The 22,120-nt window shown below is 36.4% G+C and overlaps 1 protein-coding gene across 3 annotated transcripts in view; it reads left to right on the top strand.

The window, feature by feature from the left end:
* The window catches only part of LOC110032836 (E3 ubiquitin ligase BIG BROTHER-related-like), a 47,126-nt gene that overhangs the window by 15,309 nt on the left and 9,697 nt on the right, over positions 1 to 22,120 (top strand). The window contains exons 6-8 of one of the 3 annotated variants that reach the window (XR_002294881.1): positions 2,062 to 2,170; positions 12,654 to 12,757; positions 14,030 to 14,048. Coding sequence is in view for 1 of the 3 variants with exons in the window: in XM_020736601.1 (XP_020592260.1) it covers positions 2,062 to 2,170; positions 12,654 to 12,707 (163 nt within the window). In the remaining 2 variants the exon portion in view is untranslated. Of the gene's footprint in view, positions 1 to 2,061; positions 2,171 to 12,653; positions 13,005 to 14,029; positions 14,049 to 22,120 lie in introns of those variants that run through there. The other 2 variants (XR_002294880.1, XM_020736601.1) reach the window with 2 other exon arrangements.

Genomic DNA, 22,120 nt, shown 5'->3' with positions numbered 1-22,120 from the left:
AAACATAGGTTAAGTCGTGATGCCAAGATTTCTCATAATCAGTTTGAATTTATGTCGGGCAAGTCTTTTATGGAAGCTATACATTTATTTCGAGGTTTGATAGAGAAGTTCAGAGAGAATAAGTAGGGTCTACATATGATTTTTGTTTAATTTAGAAGAAAAAACTTATGATAAGGTTCCAAGAGATGTCCTTTGGCGAGTTCTAGAGAAGAAAGGTGTTCATATGACTTATGTTCAAGTTATTAAAGATATATACACTAGAGTTGTTACTTGTGTTCGAACAGAAGGAGGATTGACCAAGTATTTTCTTATTTTGGTTGGATTTCATCAGGGTTCGACTTTAAGCCCATATCCTTTTGCTTTAGTTATCAATGCTTTTATTGGAAATTTACAGGAGGATATACCTTGGTGTATGCTTTTCGTTGATGATATCCTTGTGGATATGACTAGGGAAAGAGTTCAAGAAAAAAATTGAATTATGGAAATCAATTTGATAGTCTAAAAGCTTTTATTTGAATAGACTAGAACTATATACATGAAATGCAATTTTCATAGTAGCAAATCTAGTGGCAGGGTTGTAACAATGGCTGATCAAGTCTCGAGTCTACTGTTGAAAATGACGGTGATATACATGGCGATGATTTAGTAGCATTCAAGTTGGATGGTTAAAGTAGAGGAATGTATCTGGCTATTGTGATTAGGCCTATTGTATGATAGAAAAGTATCGCGTAGAATGAAAGGAAAATTGTGTAAGATGGTGGTGAGACCTGTAATGCTCTATGACACTGAATGATGGTCTTTAAAAGAGAAGCATAAAACAAATTTAAGTGTTGCTAAGATAAGAGTGCTTCGGTGGATGAGTGGCTTGACACTTAGAGATAAAATGCGAAATGAATATATTTGTGATAGGGTTGGAGTGTGATAGGGTTGATGTTGCTCGTGGACAAGATTAGAGAGAGACGCCTCAGATGGTTTGGTCACATTAAACACCAACCACTAATGTTCTGGTTAGGAGAGTAGATGTTTTAGCTTCGACTTATGTTAAGAAAGACAGATGTAGTCCTAAAAAGACCTGGGCGTATTGTATAAAAAATGTTTTTAATTTATTAGAATGAAATGAAAAAAGGACATTCAATAGGACACAACGGAGTAAAAAGGATTCATGCAGCCGACCCACTTGGTGGGATTAAGGCGTGTTGTTGTTGCTGTTTTTGAGAAACCAGAGTTCAAACGTTTAAACTTAAAAAACTTGGTCTGGCTTGGTTTCTTTGAGAAATGTAAATAAAGTAACCAAGAGGGTTTGCTTGGGATCACTTTTATTTTTTGTTTTTTGTTTTTTTTTGTTTTTATTTTAAAAACATTTTTCTTTAGTGCATTTTATATGCTTTTATTTTTTATTTTCAAAACAAATTAATTTGTTTTTAAAAAAACCCTTTTTTAGCATTTCTAAAAACAACTAACCGGTTATAACATATCAAAAATGTTTTATTTTAAATAAAAATATAAAGACAAAAAATAAAAAAAAAAGTAAAAAGAAAAAAAAAAAAATCTAAAGTCATCCCAAACTGCCCCTAAACTCTCAGCTTAACTTGCGTTTTGCTCAAACCCACCCTACTTTATTAAACTTCATTTCTGGATATAATCATGTTAAGAATAGATGGGCTAATGCTATAAGAAAATTAGACTATGACCTTCTTGGACATAATATTGTTTGTGTTTGTATGTGTTTGTGTTACCATTTTAGGGCATTTACATACATACCACCCAATTCCTACTAATTTTCATATCTAACATCTAAATTTTACCATTTACATTTATACCACTGAAATATTTCACATCACATCAAATGTAACACCAAATTAGCTTTTAAAAAGTGAAATACACGTTTTCAATACATAGGAATTGAGTGGTATGTATGTAAATCTTCATACTATTTTTGTGGGTTTTGAAACCATCCCCTTTTTATTTAAATGACATCATGATTACTCCCACTAGTTTTTAAAATTTGGCTGTGTGACTTTTAAGTTGTTTTTGATACATTTTTCTTGTTCAATTTGCCAGATGTGTGATTTGCCGGTTGGATTACGCAGATGGCGACACTTTAGTTATGCTTTCATGCAAGCATAATTACCACACAGAATGCATAAATAATTGGCTTCAAATCAATAAGGTACTTTCTGTCTATTTATTTGTAATGCATATGCATTTTTGTATCTGAAATACGTGAGGCAATCGGACTAGATATGCCTGTGCTTTTAGGAATTTTGTTTTTACTGTCCAATTTGTTTTGGGGTATTTATGTATATATCACCCAATTTTTATATATTTACATATCTAACACCTAAACTTTACTTTTTTACATTTATGCCATGCAAATTTTTTAGATTTACATACGTACCACTCAATTTCTGTATTTGCATATCTAACATCTAAACATCAATTTTTACATATATACCACCGTACCTCTATTCATTAAAAGGTGTCTTTCACTTTTAAAATGTTATCAATGTGGTATTTTTGATGTGATGTTGAAGGTTTGGGCAGTATAATTTTAAAAAGCAAAATTTAGGTGTTAATGCGTAAATACATGGGCGTTAAATATGTAAATTCTATATACTCTATCACAATTGGAAAAATTTTAGTGGATGTTTTATTATGAATATATTCTGTTTCTCATATCACATTTTGATGAGCAACTCCATTCAAGCTATGATAAAAATGAAGACATTTAGGGTCTATTTGGGGCTGCTGCAGCTTATCTAGATAAGCTGCTGATCAACTGCTGATGTGGATAAACTGGTTGGTTGTTTGGTTTGCGTGTTTGGAAAACAACTAATTTGCAGCTGTTTCTGGATAAATGACCATTATGCCCCTGATCCAGATAAGCTGGCTAGCTATTTGGTTTGTGCTTTTAGAAAACAGTTGATTTGCAGTTGTTTGTGGATAAATGATCATTCTGTTTTTGTTTAGTAATGATGTTTGCAACAAAACTGTCATGACTATATATTTGATAGTTTAGAACGAAAAAACACTTATAACAGTACAAAAAAAGAAGTGACACTTCTCCGGATCGTCTACCCACCTGAAGAAGTCACGCTTCTCCGGAAGGTCTGCCTGCCGCGGGCACCTGTAGAATTCTCTCCTATAGCTATGTACCCGAAGTGACGTCAGCAATGAAGTTTGTACTCTATAGTGACAGAGCACTCGTGAGGAGGTCATTGAAATCCTGAAGCTCATCTTCCTTCAAAGATACAAGAGAACACTCATTAGTCATAACAGAGAGATGAAATTCGTTGGATAAATATACAACAAAATGGAAATAAATGGAAACCATATTGAATATACAAGTATAAATTAACCTAAAAAATAAGCGGGCGTGAGTGCTCAGAGAACTCACTACACCAACCAACGAATCTGTCACTACAAGAAGACAGTAGACCTTGTAAAAAAACATAGTTCTTGATTGCCTTTTACACACTTAAAACCAACCTCGCGTGTGTTACATATGCATATTACCAAAAATGGTCATCTAGAAGATCTTCGAAAACCATATTGTCGAAAATATAAGAGGAATTCGGTTGACTTCATGAGGATTTCACATGTGATACCAATCAACAACGACTGATAGACTATTCGAAGAACTCAAAAGGTCAAATGTCTCATCCTCGATCTCAGAAGGCCACAAAAAATAAAGAAAATGACGAAGAAACAATGCAAACTCGTGAAATTTACAAAACCAAAGAAAAAAGCAGGCATGAGGGCTCAGAGAACTCACCACAATAAGCAACGAATCAGTCACTACAAGAAGACAGTAGACATTGTAAAAAAAAAAGAATTCGGTTGCCTTTATTAAAATTTCACATGTGATACTAACCAACAATGCCTGACAACCCATCCGAAGAACCTAAAAGGTCAAACGTCTCATTGTCAACCTCACAAGCCTAAAAAAAGGGGGCAAAAGAATCTCTTTCAAATATGTGAATAATATAAAATTAAAAGTAACAATGATACAACAAACATAAAACAAAATTATTATTGAACCATGTGGAATGTCCTAGCTTCTCACCGACCCATTTATCACCAATGAAGGACGATGCCATGCATGGAGTTCGATTCATGATAGAGTGGTAGTATTCGTACAACATCATCATAATTGTCGCAATAATTCTCCTCCGACGAAGTCGCTGCCAATCCATTTTGCAAAATTGTTTTCTTAAGAGAAAATATAGAAAACTAAATAGTAATTGCTCCATATCAGAAATAACTACATGACAACATATTTTTATTCACAAAGGAAAGAAACAGGATTCGAATAAAAAAAAACTGCGGAAAAAAAAACAAGTCAACAAACAATGACATCACAAAATCATTTTTCCATAGACGAACATAAATATTGGACATGAATCTTGGAGCACAGTTTCATGAATCTGCCTGCGTGTTGGGTCCTCAAGTAACTTAATGGAGTTTATATACAGCGTCGTATCAGCCAAAACTTCAGGATGTGTATCTAAAACTCTAAGAAAGTTATCTATAGTGGTGTCAGTTAAAGGACTGGGTTGAGCTGCACATACTTAGCATCTTTTTTTTTTCCACCCTGGGCCGCTTTGATTGGCATTTGGACTCGATATCCCTGAAGTTTATGTGCGGTCCTTCACCTGACTCAGTAACCTGTTTGGCTACCAACTCATTTGGTATGCCTGTAAACCCCTGTTCACTTGGGTTGAACGAACACATGCCCGTCGTGACAATCCTTCTAAACATTAGGTTCTACTTATCATCCAGGTCTGGCCCAATGCCACTCACCTTGAATTTTTTTACGAGTGGGATTGCCTGTAAAGTTCGGAGAAACATATTAGTTAAAACGAAATAACATGGATGACGAACGAAAATACAAGCATTTAGAGATATACATATTACCTATAACTTCTCATTCTACAATTACCCTAAAGTATCAATGGTTTGTTTGATAGGATTCCAACCTAATTTTGTGGATCTCCATTTAAGTTCCTTCCATAACTTTCAAGTCCTTTTTTGACTGAACCACAGGTTCTTGAATTTTAGTCTGTCATACTCTCTTCCTGTCAGTTCTTTGAACCTCTTCTCAATATTCTGCCACTCATCATTGTTAAAGCACGTGGTTGGTCTATTTTTAAACTCAATCTCTTTAATACATAGGTTGCAAAATATGTATGTGACTTTCTTATCCCACATTGCCGATGAAGTCACTTCTTTGGTATTAACCATATTCAAACTAATAAACAAAACAAATCAAGAAAGATACTCATAATGACAGCAGAACAAAAAACATGATAAAAAATTAAGTGCCAAGAGAAATAAACTCCTAAAATTAAAAAAATTAAGCTGAAACATGAAAACAAAATTTTGAAGAAACAATAAGAAACCACAATCACCGAAAAGTACAAAGAGACACACACCCAAGTCAAACCACCATCACCAACACCCAACCATCAACACCAGCATCAACACCCAACAGTAGAGAGAGCTACACAATCAAGTCCAACCACCAACACCAACACTCAACCACCAGTACCAACACTAATCAGTGGAGAGAGCCACACACAACCAAGTCAAACCACCATCATTAACATCCAACCAGCAACACCTACACTAATCAGTAGAGAGAGAGCTAACCCCCAACCACCGTCACCAACACTAATAGTAGAGAGAGATAGACATACCCAAGTCAAAGCACCATCACCAACACCCAGCAGTAGAGAACAACGAGCCATTTTGACAACTCTATTGCTGGTGGTTGGGTGTTTTTGATGGTGGTTTGACAAGGTTGTGTGTCTCCGCGATGTTATCCATAGAATAACACCGAGTAACACTGCAGAATACCGCGATGTTATTTATGGCGTTATTGGTGTTATCGATGTTAATCCGCGACGTTACACCGCGGAATAACACTGAGTAATAACGTAATAACACCCGAATAACATCACGATGTTATTTTGCGGTGTTACTCAGTGTTATTCCGCGGAATAACACTGTGAATAACACCGCGGTGTTAGTATTATTCCGCGAAGAATGTTCTACCAAGTCTATTTCGAGTCGAACACAAACATAAATATGTTATTCGAGCTGAACACAAACACAATGTTCACGAACCATTTGGAACACGAGCCAAATTGGAACGAGCTGAACACGAGCCGAGGCTCAGCTCGCTCAAGCTCGGCTCGTTTACAACCCTAACTAGCACTGACACTACTCAGTAGAGAGAGACAGATGCGCCCAAGTCAAACCACCATTACCAACCCCCAATCACCACCACCTACACTAATCAGTAGAGAGAGCGCCAACCCCCAACCACAGGCACCAACAGTAATCAGTAGTGAGAGAGACATACACACCCTATTCAAACCACCATCACTAACCCCAAACCATCAACACCAACATAGAGACGGATACACACAAACAAGTCAAACCACCATCTCCAACACCCAACCACTAACATCAACACTAATCAGTGGAGAGAGCCACACCAGCTCCAACAACAACATCATACAGTAGAGAACCACACCAACACCAACAACAATACCATATGGTAGAGAGAACCGCAGCAGCACCAACAACAACACCTCACAACAACAACAATCTCAACTCCATATAAATTCCAAGTATTCAAGTGTCACAAGTTCAACAACCAACGAACCACACATTCACTAGCATTAAAACCCCACAACACTAGCGCCAACCTCAACACCATAACAAGTGTCACAAGTCCAGCCACTATAATAAAAGAAAGCAACAATTCGAACAGATCAGCCAAAACAAATATTCTTTGGCTGATCTGTGAACCAAAGAGCCAAATAACTCGCGAAAAATTGGCTGATATGTGCGAAAAATTGGCTGATATGTGAACCAGAGAGCCAAAAAATCACACAGTCACCAACTACCCCTCTCGCCTGTTCTGCTTCCTTCACATATAGCAATTGAAATAGATCTAAACTCATTGCTAATTCATTGCAAGATAGCTAACCGATCTCGCCATAAGCATCCATGAGAGAGAACAAAGCATGGTGGCATGGCTTATCCAAGCCAATAAACACATAAAACATACGTTGTGCCAAACACATTCAAAATGTCAAAAAATCGCAAATCGGGAATAAGCTGCTCCATACAGCCATAGGAACGCGTAACAAAGCACGAAGAATATCATAAACACAAGTACAAACCCAACAAATTCCAAAAACAGAGAGCCAAAATAACCATTATAAAAGCCATTCCATTGACGGTTAAATGGACGATATACTTACAGACTTGTTACGAGAGATCGGCGGTAGGAGTAAAGAAGAGATAAGAGAAGCGTGATAGGGCAGACAAGAGGAGATGGAGCTCGAAGAAGAACGATAGGGCAAGGGAGAGGAGAAGCGTGATAGGACAGAAGAGAAGAGAGAGGGCAGCGGGGTAAAGTCGCTCGAACAAATGTGGCACTTGGGGTCGATCCCGCGGCCACGTTTATTCAATAACCCGAAACCACGGATCCGAAGATGCAGCCTTGGCACGGTTACCATCGGGTTGGTGATGTTTTCAAAACGCAGTCTGTGGCAATAATCTGCCCCAAAACGGGCCCTTAGTCCTAACATTTTTCCTTGGTGGTTCATTATGGATCAAATTTGTACATCAGGTGCATAAGTGTGAAACTTGTTTGTCATAAAATTTGATTTTATTGAATTGTACATATGAAAAAGTGCCCGCACGAATCTCAAAGCAGATGGGTGATCTAGGAAGTACGATTGATCGGACGTAGCAATAGATGATCGTTTCAGATGAGCAACGACGGAGTATACACCTTACCCGAACGATCGACATAAGATGACAAAAGAAAGTCTCTTGGGACAACCATCAACCTTCAACACGATCGATGCGGGGGATTCCTTCGGACCATGAATCGATCAATCCGATTCCTGACAGACGATCAACGATCCTTATTGATCAAATAGGTCTCGAGTCTTATTATATACAAATAACATTGTAAATTATAAAAAAACCCTCTGAAAGTTTAATGATTAGGGGGATATTATGTACTTATGTAATATTGGGACCTAGGCATATAAATAAGGGTCCATATTATGAATAAAAGATACTTTTTGCTTATCTACTCTCGCTCCTTCACTCACTCTCTCACACTCTCTCTCTTAGTTATAATATAACGTTCCACTCATTGGACGTGTTTTCCGGACAATCTCTGATTGAACATGAATATTAATATAAAAAGTGCAATGATAAAACTAAATGCTAGCATTTTCTATGGAAGACATTACAATAAAATATACTATCTTACATTCACATAAGTCTTTTAACAATGGTAAAGAATTAATCATTATTAATAATAAAAGAAATGACCAAAACCATTAGAATTAGTCATTAAAACCAAGCCAATTATAAAAACGGGGCGTTTACTTACATAACACCCGATTCTAATGTATTTACATATCAAACACCTAAACATTGCTTTTTACATTTATACCACCCAAATCTTACATATCACATGACAAATACTCCCATTTGAACTTTTACATCGTTTCATGCATACATAAGCTGGCATGCACCCAGCGTTAGATATGTAAATGCATAGGAAAATATGGGTATGCATGTAAATATTCCAAAAAACAACCTTTGCAGTATAAGAAGCTTAGCAATATAATAATTTTTAGTCTGACAAGAAAACACAAAAGATCAAGAAAGTGAAAACATTATAGAATGGTTGTAAAAGTTGAGGCCATTAGCATTAGGGTTGTGAAATTGGCTTGAAGATCTTGAATTGCTCTAAAATTGGATTGAATTTTAGCTCAGATCGAACCATTCGAGCTGAGCTATGAGCTAAATTAAAGGATTGAATTTATTTCGATCCGTCCTCGACTCGGATCAGGATCGAGATTGGATCGGGGTCGAAATAAATTCTTATGTATTTCCATATATAACACCTAAATTGTTTAGTTTTACATGCATAATGCATTGCCATCTCTCTTGGTGAGGTCTTTTTTGCTTGAATGGAGTGGCAGGGGTTCGAATCCCCTCTTTTCACAAAAAAATGCATTTTTTACTGGTGGGCTAGTCTAGCGGGCCGGGCCAAGGTGGATTCGAGTCGGACCTATCTGGCTCATGAGCTAAAAATGGTACTCGAGTCGGCTTCTTTACCATTCGAGCCGACTTGTTTACATTTCGAGCTTGCTCGAAAATCAGAATGATTCACATTGGATTGGATCAAAATTTACTGGATTGATTCATGATCCGATTTTGATATGTTTAAAAATATTTTGATCCGATTTCGAGCTAGCCCTGGATCGGCTCGAAATTGGATCTTTCACACCCCTAATTAGCATTGCCATTATATACTTAAGGGTCCGTTTGGGGCAGCTTATAAGTGCGGGCGGTGTTTTCAAAACGCCGTCGTACCATTTGATTCGCGCGTTTCGCCAGCTTATCCGAAACTGCGTTTGAGTTTTTACACTAAACGCAGGCCGCGGGTCGACCCTTGAGGCCGGACCACGGGCCGCGTTTCAGGATAAACAGCTTATCCTGAAACGCACAAGCTGCCTCAAACGGACCCTGAGTAAGGAAAACATGGGTAATTCAAAGGCTAAGGCTAAGGGTCTGTTTGGGGCAGCTGCAGCTTATTCAACTTATACAGATAAACAACTTATCCTGATAAGCTGGTTGGTTGTTTGGGGCAGCTGTTTGAAAACAACTGATTTGCAGCCTAATGTCGATAAATGACCAGTTAGCGTTTGTTAAATAATGTTGTTTGTAACTGAACTATCTTGGCCATATATTTGATACTGATAAAGTGAAAAACTAATACATAACAATAAAGAAGAAAAGATGAAACAATCCTCACTAAACAGTGAGTATCAAACTTAATAAAAAGATTTTCTATTACTATTGTCCTCTTCCTTTCTTGAAACTACCACCTCACAGGATCAAGTTTTTGGTATTTGGCTATGACTATTGTCCTCTTCCTTCCTTAAAACTACTACATCACATATCCATAGAATCCTTGTTGACCGTTCACCAATTCATGGGAATATTGTAATTATTTGAGGTTATTTTTGTTCTCTAATTTTTCAAGTTTTCTATTAGAATCTCTATTGAGAATGTATAAATTATGCGCATATTGGAATGAAAGCAAACCAACTTATTCTCCAATTCTAGTCAACGCCCCCTAATGAATAACAAAATGAAACCAAAATAGTTAAATGATAGTCAAATACTCTCACCAATGCTGCAGCTTAATGATCTTGCTGCTGAATATAATTGAAAGGCAAGAAACTAATGTACATCATGATAGAAATTGGATGGCATCATCAGTTAAAACCATAAGAAAAAAAAAACAAATTTCTATTGTGCCCTTCTAAACAATAAAGAAGCCTGGGTTTTGAGGTTAGGATAGGGAGTGGATCGGTTTACAGTCCCTTCATGCGGATTGCAGAGAGGCAAAACGGGCTTGGGCAGAGAGAGATCCTTAAAATTGTGGACTTCGGCTTCGAGGTTTGCAGAGGAAGGGCAAAGGAAATCGCGTGATTGAGAAGAGCCGTTGTTCCTTGCGCAGGTTAGGGATCGGTGCAAGGAGGTCGGGGCACATAGGAATGAAGATTAGCGAAGGCCTTCAACATTTGGTTCGTGTGAACAGGAGAAGAGGCGGCTCGGGTAGAGGGGAATCAGGACAACAAAGAGGAGGAAGAAGCAGTGGTGTGCGAAGATTAGGAAAAGGAAGGTCGCCGGTTAGGTTCGAATAGGGAGGATTTGGGATCACACAACGTTTGGGGATCCTGTCGTGCGAGGAAAGAGACAGAAGGGCTAGGGAGGAAACACCTCTTCAAGACACGGGCCGTGGGGTCTATCCTGCGACCGCATCTATTAAATAAATGAAAACGACGTTTTTTATTAAGCTCTCCAAACAAACTTATCAAACGACATGAAGTCATCTTGAAAATGCTGCCCGCACTTATAAGCTGCCTCGAACGAGCCCTAAGAGTAGAAATTCTGGGGCGTTAGAGTTGGACTGATTCTAAGATAGTTGTGGAAGAGCCCTACGACTGCGAGCTTGCGAAGCTATCACAAAGAAATGATGCATACAAAATCACGACATTAGATAGGTGCAAAGCTCTGCTGCAATGAAGCAAAAAATAAAAGGGAAATTTACATATGTAGCGCACAATTCTTATGTCTTTTCAAGTCTCAAACGTAGAGTTTCTTATTTATCAACGTAGCACTTCAGTGCTTTAAACTTATGCATGAAATGTTGTATTTCACTTTTAAAAAGGGGTAATAGTGCTATTTTTTATCTCATATCAAAGACTCGAGTGTAATGCGTGTAAATATGAAAGTTTAGGTGTGAGATATGTAAATAAATAAAAATTGTGTGCTATGGATGTAAGTGTCCCAAAATGAAATGGCTTCAAGACGTTCAGATGGACGAGGAAAAGCTCGTGTCGCTAGGGAAATGTTCGACAAATGAATGACGATGAAGAGCTCACGATAAGATTATAATCTGTGAGAGGATTGATTCCTAGGGTCCATGCCCTGGGCACTAATCTGATTAGTAGTTTTTTTCAATACGGGTCATTTACATACATACTACCCAATTCCTATGTAGTTGCACATCTAACACCAAAATTTCACTTCTTAAATTTCTACTAGCTTTTCATTTCACATAAAAATTACCACTATTTTAACTTTTTGGAAAATGAAATACGCCTTTTTTATGCATAGGTAAGGTATTTATATGTAAAAATTGAAAATTGGGTATTAGATATGTAAATACATCGGAATTTGAGTGGTATTACGTAAATCTCCTTTTTTCTTTTAGGGGCGTTTACGTACATGCTACTCAATCTCATGAATTTACATATCTAACACATAAATATTACTTTTTATGTTTATACCACCACCCAAATCTTTCATGTCACATAAAAATATATGACTATTTTAATTTTTAAAAGTGAGATATAAGTTTTCATGCATGTAAGGTGGCATGTGTAAAATTTGATGTTAGGTGTTAGATATATAAATACATATAAATTGAGTGGTATGTTTGTAAATCTTTTCCTTTTTCTTTTAGTAGCATTTACATACGCACCAACAATTCTTACAAATTTACATATATTTTACTTTATACGCTTAGTACCACCCAAATCTTTCATGCTACAAAAAATATTATCATTTTAACTTTTAAAAAGTGAAATACACCTTTTCATGCATAAGGTGCTATGCATGTAAAAATTGAAGTTTAGGTGTGAGATACGTAAATACATACAAATCGAGTTGGATGTATGCAAAACTTTCTTTTTTTCTTTTAGGTTAATTTACATCGTACCACCCAATTCTTATGAATTTACACATCTAACACTTGAACCTTATCTTTTACATCAATACCAACCAAATCTTTCGCATCATATAAAAAATATCACCATTTTAAACTTTTAAAATGTGAAGTATTCCTTTTTCATGCTCAAGTAAGGTGGGCATCTCTGTAAAAATTGAATTTTAGTTGGAAGGTATGTAATTACATAGGAATTGAGTGGTATGTACGTAAATCTTACTTTTTTAAACTGATGCCATATGAATTCAAGATTATGCTTAGTAGCAAGAATCATTTTCAGCCTAATTTTGTTCTCTGCTTCTCGCAGGTTTGCCCAGTTTGCTCTGCTGAGGTTTCCAGCAGCCGCGACCAAAATGTATGAATGTTTTAGCTCTCATCGCTATTTGAGTTCTCTTTTGCTTCAATTATGAGGTACGAAGCAAGCTTTCGTCTCTGGTAGCCATTAATTTCTTTGTAGGCATATGATTGTCATCGTTATTATTATTATTTTTATGATTCAATGTTATATGCTATTTTTATGTGCTGACCTTAACAGGCTTTTCTTGCTTGAATATTTTCTTGTGATTTTAGTCATTATAAATAGGTTTGGTTGCTTGAATTGTGTCATAATTGTGTAATAGATTACTATAAGATCATTTCATTGGGTCAAGTTTTGGAATATGTTTCGCCGCATTCTTGAGTTTTTCGCCCTGTGGTTTGTAGGTTTTTGAATTCACTATTCATTTTTTGATTTGTGGAATTTTTTCGCATGCAGCATGTATCGTATGTATTTACATATCAAATATCTAAGTTTTGATATCAAAATTTATGCTTGAAATTGTGTTTTTTGTTTTTTAAAAAGTTGATAGTAGAGTGTATTTATGATGTGAATTAAAGATTTAAGGGACAATTACATATAGAGTATCAGAAACGTAACCACCGAAGTGATTTTTTTGAGCTACCGAACATTTACACGTGCCATGATTGAACCTTTGAGAATTTGAAAAAAAAAAAATGAAAATATGTGAAAATATGAGTTGGGGTTTTAGAGTTGGGGTTTTATCATGAATTTTGATATTTGAGTGAGAATTTGAAAAATGGATGGGTACCCATTATGTAATTGCCCCAAGGTTTAAATTTCATATTAATAAATATCAAAATTTAAGTGTTGTATGGGATGTATTTAAATTTTCATTTTAATTATTATTTGTTATAACATGTTATTTAACCTACATTTAAAGTTAAAAAAATGTAATTGGGGTTTCTAAGTTGCAACACATTAAAAGTTGATTGGCCTGTTAATTTTGTATGAAATTTTATTGAGAGACGTTGAAATTCTTAAAATCAAACAGGAGTTGAAAGTATCGATTAGTTTACGGTTAGCTTCAACTAAAATTTAGGGCTGTGAATGATCCTATTTTAAGCTGAGGTAGGGTTTGCTAGAAGAGTTTGAATGTAGCGCGAAATAAGTTTGTGGATAGAGTTTGTTCAACTTGGCTATTCGGATCTAGAATAGGCTGAAATTTGAAGCAATCTGGCTTATTTTTATTGAGCTAATTCAAAATTAATAGATAAAAGTAAAGTTTAAATAAGCTTAATAATCCTTTTACTTGGACATGTTAGAACTTTATTTGTGTATGCTAAAACTATGCCCCGCGCATTCGCGTCGGTGCATGCCCGTGCGTCTATGCGTGGTATTTTCAGTTGATATGCAGTTGCGTTATAGGTCATAGAACTCCTATGACCCTGATTCGAGCATATATGAGGAGTGGTATTCTCAAGTTGATATGCAACCGCGTTATCAGTCGTAAGATTCTTATAACCCTGATTCGAGCATATATGGGGAGCAATATTCTCAAATATCACACACACACATATATATATATATATATATATAATTTGTGTTTGGCTTGAAATTAGTTTGAAAGAAATCCTTGCTGTATCAGCTCGGCTTGTATACATCAATTTGATCTCAATTCCAGTTAAAATTTGAATTATTTTTTATTAGTGTTCGACAATCTTAAAGTTAAATTCTCAGCACAACTACAATTGTGTTCAAATTATCAAATTTCAAATGATTGGTGCTCAGAACCTGGAATTAATCACTCCAGAATTTTTTTTTGGTGAATTGTGTGATTATTTTTTATGAATTTGAGGGCTCGAAATCTGTAAAAAAATGCCAATTTTGTAATCAACCTAATAGCTGTGATGATAAAATAAAAAAGATTCATTGATTGTTATGGGCTGTTTGGACTGTTGCAAAAATAGCTTCTTGTTTTTTTTTTGTGCGACTTTTAGGGTTTCAAGCTTTTGGCATGGTGATTTATAAATTCAACGTAAAATAAGAATGAAATCATTACTTTGTTCATTTTGAATGGATTTGAAATTTGATGGATTTGGCCGAATTTAAAATACATAGCTCTATCCAAAATATTGGCCATCATAGCTGCTAGCCACCGTCGTTGCTACCGGTAGCCTCCTCTGGTTAGTGTAGCTGTTAGTCATTTTGGCATGTGTGAGTCTCATCTCTTGGAGCTCCAGCTTATAATCATAGGATAGAGTTTCTTTCCTTTGACCTTAAAGCTACCGAGGTCCCCGGGGATGATGTAATTCACAGATTACTGACTGGGGATTTTAGGAGGTGTTGGACCGACTATCACCACGACCAGGTAAACTTAAGCATCATCGGTACTTTGGCTTGTTGTTCCTTGGCTTTGTTGATATTATATTGAATGTCTGATGTCGATGAGCTGTTGCCCATTTTAGATACAACGATTTGTCGTTTGCCCTTATAACCCGGACATGCTTTGACATGTTGGGATATTTCCACCAAGATGATTTATGTTATTTCATGGGTCTCCCGTGTCGATGAGCTGCTACTCATTTGGGGTGAGAGAGACTCGCTCTTTGATCGATGGCTTAGCGAGGAGCACATTTTCTGTCCGGACTACTGACGTAGCTCTATGTGCGACGTAAGTTTTTCCTGAGTTATTTTCAGGTTATTTTTGGGTTATTTTCAATAATCCTGAAATAACCCAGAAATAACCCGCTGTCTTTATTTTTGGGTTATTTCGGTATTATTAAAAATAATCCAGAAATAACCTGAAAATAACTCAGAAATAACTTCGGCCGCATTTAGAGCTACGTCAGGAGTCCGCACACAAAAATTTTTGCTTAGCGAGAGCTTTGAAGCATGCATCCCCACACGGAATAACCTTTCTTTGTTGACCTATTTCCCCATGTCTACGACAATACAAACGAACCCCCTTTATCAAGACTATTCTTGGGTATACCCTAAAATGTAATTAATTAATGTGGATACGTTCCTTTGGGAGTGCTTTTGACCCCAGAACAAACATCTACCCCTGAATCTTTAGTTATAAGACTATTCTTGGGTATACCCTAAAATGTAATTATTTAATGTGGATACGTTCTTTTGGGAGTGCTTTTGATCCCAGAACAAACATCTACCCCTGAATCTTTAGTTATGGGTGACCTATGTAGACATTCTTTTGCAGATAGTTGTCAAATGTGCCTATGCCCGATCTTGTTTGTGCAGACGTGCTTGACTTATCCCCACAAGGATTGTCACACGTAGACTTCACATATTTTTTTTTCTATTGTTTATTGTCTTTCTCGTATGTCCGGTTTTTCCAGTTTCTTTCTTCTCCTGATCATTCATAGAATCTGAAAGAGAGATTTATTCAGGAAATGAAAGTATACGACTATCGACAAGCTGATGACTCCTTTTACAATTAAAAAAATGAACGAAAATAAAAATTTTAAACTTTTGTATTCTTGTATTATGCTAAAAAGTCTCGTCTGATTCCACCGTCGGGTATCCTCTGTTTGGAGGGAAACATTGGTTTACTCCGTCGCAGTGAAACGTCTCTGCAGACCATTTTTTTAATATACATATCTTATTTTGCAATTTAAGTCACATAATTATGTGTTATTAAATTAGGTCACCTGAACCTAACAGCAATAGTTATTTAACCCATACATTCCCATCAATTTAAAAATTTAAATCCAAGTACCCAAAACCACTATTTTTGTTTGACCGCGACTTCTCTGGCTTCTTAAGCCGCTTTTTATTGTGATCCGCTATATTTTCTTGAACATGAATCACACACTCCAACCAGCAGTAGTACTGGAATGGTCGTGGGACCGGTTGTATCGTTTGATTTGTTTCCATGTTTGGTGTCTGCTTACCGTTCTGGCGTGCACTTGATGCCGTCGTTCCTCGGTCGAGAGTAATTTATTAAATGAAGAATTTATTTCTGATAATTTTTTCAAAAGCAATTGAGAATATTATAAATATATATATTTTTAAGTTATAATATTTTAAAAATATTATTACAATGGCCTAAAAAGTAAAAGTTCAGAAAACTATTCTAAAACAAATTTTGAATCTAAATAGTTAATTTTTTTTTAGAAAAATGTAATAATATGTATTTAATAGATTTGATAAGTATTTTAATTAAAAATTTCATTAAAAAATGCATTTTTCGTTAAAATGCTTGTAATAATATTTTAATATTCACGAGGGCACAAATTTTAAACTAAAATAAAAGGTTATATCTAGAGTGTATATGGGCCAAGATATTCTGATTAAATTTTGATCAGGTCAAGCTTTGAATTAATCATATAAGTTTTGAGAAGTGTGAAAAAAATGTGTTATTATTATGTAAATGTTATTGATATATCATCAACAAATTTGTACCATCCAACATGAATTTCAATGCATGACACAAATATTGATGAACTTTTTGAGAAAGAAATGTTTAAGATTTGATAAAAAGTCAACCAGAACTCCGATTTCAACAAACTTATAGTCAAACTAACCGGCTCGACGAGATGGACCCGATGTTAACAAAATTGCTCTAATCTGAGCTAATTCAAGGCCCGATAAAACCATTAATCAGCATATGGAGGCCTTCCAGGCATCTTTGGAAGATCAAATTAATGCCAAATCTTATAATTTCATAGTCAAATCGAGTGTCTCGACAAGATAGATGTAACGAACTGAATATCGCTCGATTCTAACATCGTTAAGACACTCAAATATCCATAATATGTCATTTGATCAAGGGAACTTCTTCTGACCGTTTGATCAAAGTGGTTCATATTCTAACATTAATTGCACCTAGAACCTTATAAATAGAGCCCCACCCCTCTCATGAGAGAAGAGAGCTGGAGGCATGGGGAAGGAGAACTTGAAGCTTGAAGAAGAGTTTAAAGCTTAGAGGACTAAAGTCCAGCATCATTTCGTCACCAACCGTCGCTAACAGCCTCCGACCACCACAAACCACCAGTCGTTAACCGACGCCGACCATCTCTCATTGGTTGCCGCCAATCATCCTCGGCCGCCGCCCACTTCTTACAACGACTTCATCGACATGTCAATGTACTAATGTTGGAGACTTTGTAACCCTTTCCTGCTTCTCAGATAAGGGGTCTCTGTAATCGTCAACTTATAGTGAATATTTTACAAATGGACCAGACGAAAAAAATGTGTGATTATTATGTAAATATTATTGATATATCATCAACAAATTTGTACCATCCAGCATGAATATCAATGCATGACACGAATATTGATGCAACTTTTTGAGAAAGAAATGTTTAAGATTTGATAAAAAGTCAACCAGAACTCCGATTTCAACAAACTTATAGTCAAACTAACCGGCTCGACGAGATGGACCCGATGTTAACAAAATTGCTCTAATCTGAGCTAATTCAAGGCCCGATAAAACCATTAATCAGCATATGGAGGCCTTCCAGGCATCTTTGGAAGATCAAACTAATGCCAAATCTTATAATTTCATAGTCAAATCGAGTGTCTCGACAAGATAGATGTAACGAACTGAATATCGCTCGATTCTAACATCGTTAAGACACTCAAATATCCATAATATGTCATTTGATCAAGGGAACTTCTTCTGACCGTTTGATCAAAGTGGTTCATATTCTAACATTAATTGCACCTAGAACCTTATAAATAGAGCCCCACCCCTCTCATGAGAGAAGAGAGCTGGAGGCATGGGGAAGGAGAACTTGAAGCTTGAAGAAGAGTTTAAAGCTTAGAGGACTAAAGTCCAGCATCATTTCGTCACCAACCGTCGCTAACAGCCTCCGACCACCACAAACCACCAGTCGTTAACCGACGCCGACCATCTCTCATTGGTTGCCGCCAATCATCCTCGGCCGCCGCCCACTTCTTACAACGACTTCATCGACATGTCAATGTACTAATGTTGGAGACTTTGTAACCCTTTCCTGCTTCTTAGATAAGGGGTCTCTGTAATCATCAACTTATAGTGAATCTTTTACAAATGGAGGGTTTTCACATAAAAATTTTATGGTGTCTCAATGAGTTGTTTTATCTCTTCTGAGTGTGTGATCAATTTTCGTACCACGCTAAGAAGATAATATATTGCTCTACTGTCGCGAATTTTCTAACAAACATCAGTTTGGTGTCATCTATGGGAAACTACAATCCCATCACCTAAGTACTTGTTAGGCTCACTACATGACCACTAGAAGCAACACTCATAACAGTGAAACATCTCACTCCAATGTTCATCATTCCATAAGGAAGTCACAGGGTCAAGGGCGTCAAGCCCCTACATCCTTCCACTCTGGAAGGCGTCACCCAACTGACAAAGGTGCCTTAGGTTATTCTCTAGAAGATTGAGGACGCATAATTGAGGCATCTCAACTTCTACCCGGGGAACGACAACCACAACTCAATGGAGCTTACTTACCATCAGTTTAACATTCAAAAAAAAAAAATACCCCACTCAGTGGGCTTTCTCATAATGATGAAATAATTTCCCTACCGATATGCGACACTGATCTCCTTTACAAGTTCCACTCATCAATCTCATACAACTCACCTGACACCGCTCTGCCTTACTTTCACTTTTGTTGATATCATCCGTGATGAGTTATGATGCCTGATTAGGGAAGAGTTCCCTATGGATAAAAGAGATCGCTTCCCTGCTCACAACAAATTCAAAGAATCCTTTCCTTTTGCTGATGCGTTCTCCAAAATTCTATCCCATCGGGCTTCGAACTCCCAAATAATGATGCCTACGATGGGTAGCTAACCCATACGAGCATATCGACCACTATCTAACCATTATGCGCATTCACCATGTTTTTTATATGCTGCTCTATCAAGTGTTCAATGAGTCTCAATGGTGAAGCTTACACATGGTTCTATCTCTCTCGAGGAGCACCATCAATACCTTCAATGAGCTTGTTAGACTGTTCGTTGAGCAACTCATATCAAATAGAAGGATCATCAAAGATTCATCCCACTTATTGGAAGTTTGCCAAAAAGAGGGGGAATCTCTCAAGGAATACTTCCATAGCTTCTCCACTGAAGCTTGCCAGATTTTAGGAATAGATTTGGAGTTGTTGAGAGGAGTCTTTCTGGGAGGGCTCTACGCTGGGCCTTTATATTCATCACTGATGCGGGAGACGGTGCACTCTTATGACAATGTTGTCCATCACGTCGAAGCTCAAATATCTACAGATGAGGCCATCGGTGCACACAAGGAACAATTCAAGCAATTGAGGTGCAAGCGCAAGAATAACACTTGAGATATCAACCGCCGAAATTCATCGCTTAAAATATTTTGAATTTGGAAAAATAATGTTTTGATTTTGAAAATACGAGACCAAACCGATCTCATATATGCAATAATTTAAATAAACGGGCGCAACACCGCAAGTGACATATCTATCCCGGGGAATAGACACATTACTTGATAGTGATACTCGATTAAAAAAAAAAAAACTAAACTATATAATTTGAGATCCGTTTTGGATTAAATATGATTTATATTTACTCGATTAAAAAAAAAAAACTATATACTTTGAGATCCGTTTTGGATTAAATATGATTTATATTAAGCTGGGTTGTAAAGTTTCACATAGAGACAAATCCCCATAGTTAATTACTTCTTAAGTGACTGAAGTTGCTTAAAAATACTCTCGATTCAGATTAGTGGTTTTGCCTTCAAGAATTACAAAATTTTAGGTTTTCAAGATTAGACATTAGAGATTAAAAAAGTAATAGATCAAATAATAACAATTATATTCAGGAATCCAAAGGGGTGAATGGTAGGAGAAGTCGCTAATCCGAGCGAAACTTCGGTGACCTCTCAAACTATCCTACTGTCTGGCTTCAATTTTGAGAAAAAATATTACTTGATGTTTCATCCCGCCCATTTTATTATTTAGGGCTTACACTTGCATGACACGATCATACAAATAGTCTGGAGGATATGAGGGTTTATGTCGTGACGAACGACAACCTTCGAGCCTAAAGCGAGTTAGTGCTTAAATTGCACAACATAACATGATTGTGCAAAGGCCTGAAGATAAGTTGAGGATTTATGCTGTCAGCTACCTTAAAGTCTTATGACTTATTATTTAATTCTAAGGAAAGGTTTCCTGTTGCAGATCCAATTGCTCCCTCAAAGTTGTCCTTCTGTACATTCTTGCCATGCTATCCACAGTGTTAGCTCCAAGCTTCTCATTGAGGTGACAGCTCTAGGTTCAAGGTTTAAGGGTTTACAGTTTTCATGAAAGGTTATGTTATCATTTGAGTATTGTGGGTGGAGGGTTAAAGTTGATTAGAGCAACATCAGTTAGGATCCTTTTACAGTTTTCATGAAAGGTTATGTTATCATTTAAGTATTTTGGGTGGAGGGTTAAAGTTGATTAGAGCAACATCGGTTAGGATCCCACGGTTCCCTCCTTCCGGTAACCTTATTTTCATTTGAATTTAATTAGTTTAAACAAGTTGTTAAGCTCATTTGAACTGGGGAGATCTCATTAGCAACTGTTGGTTACCTCATCCGAGAGACTCCCATAAATTTGAAAGGACGTATTATGTTGTTTGTTTGTTTTGAAAGTGTTTAAGTTTAATTTTGAAAAAGTTATCTTAATTTTGAAAATCATTTGTTTTGATTTTTGAAAATTATTTCAACTTAGCATGCATAGTATATTAAAGCAGAAGTAAATTGCAGAAGTAAAATGATACTAATCAAATTGTAAATACTTGTTGATCCACAAAAATAATATATTATTTTAAATACCCTTTTTATGTCTATTTTTGGTGATATTGCACTTTAAAGAAGGGTATTTTTGTGTTTTTGTCAGAGATATTTCATTTTTAGGCATTTGGAGCAAAAATGACAAAAAGAGCGAAATTTGGAGCAAAAACAACCAATTTTGGGGGTTGACACATGATGCCTCAAACTGGCGTATGATGCGCCAAAATTCAGAGCTCTAGCGCATGGTGCATGATGCGCTAGACACGACTTTTTCAAATTAAGGAGGTTTGAGATGAATTTTGTTTGAATTTTTAAAGGGACACTTGTTCTAAGCACCCCATGGAGTGATTCAATGCATGTGGACACTTTGGAAGGTTCCAATTTGAAGAGATTTGACTTCTGGATCAGGGAGACACATCTTTTGAAATTCAAAGTTTTGACTTTTGAATTTTGTAGAGAATTGAGATTCTATTGAGAAGAGAGAACTAGCCAACAAAAGAGAACCTCTAGAGAGACTAGATGGGGGGACGAAAAGTTAGAGAGAGAGAGGTGTGACTTAGAGAGAGAAAGGAGGAGATTTTCTTCTAGGGTTGTAAGAGGAGAGAGAAAGTGAGAGATTTCTTTTTCATTACACTTCTAAGAGAGAATTGGGAGAGATTGTAAAGAGAAAAAGGCTTGGAGAGAACTTCTAGGGATTTGCTTGAGAAGGATTGTGAGATAAGTT

Source organism: Phalaenopsis equestris, unplaced genomic scaffold (assembly GCF_001263595.1).
Source record: "Phalaenopsis equestris unplaced genomic scaffold, ASM126359v1 Scaffold001036, whole genome shotgun sequence".
NCBI classification, from domain to species: domain Eukaryota; kingdom Viridiplantae; phylum Streptophyta; class Magnoliopsida; order Asparagales; family Orchidaceae; genus Phalaenopsis; species Phalaenopsis equestris.
Note: the sequence above shows the minus strand (reverse complement) of the source record. Positions and strands in the feature narration are given on the sequence as shown.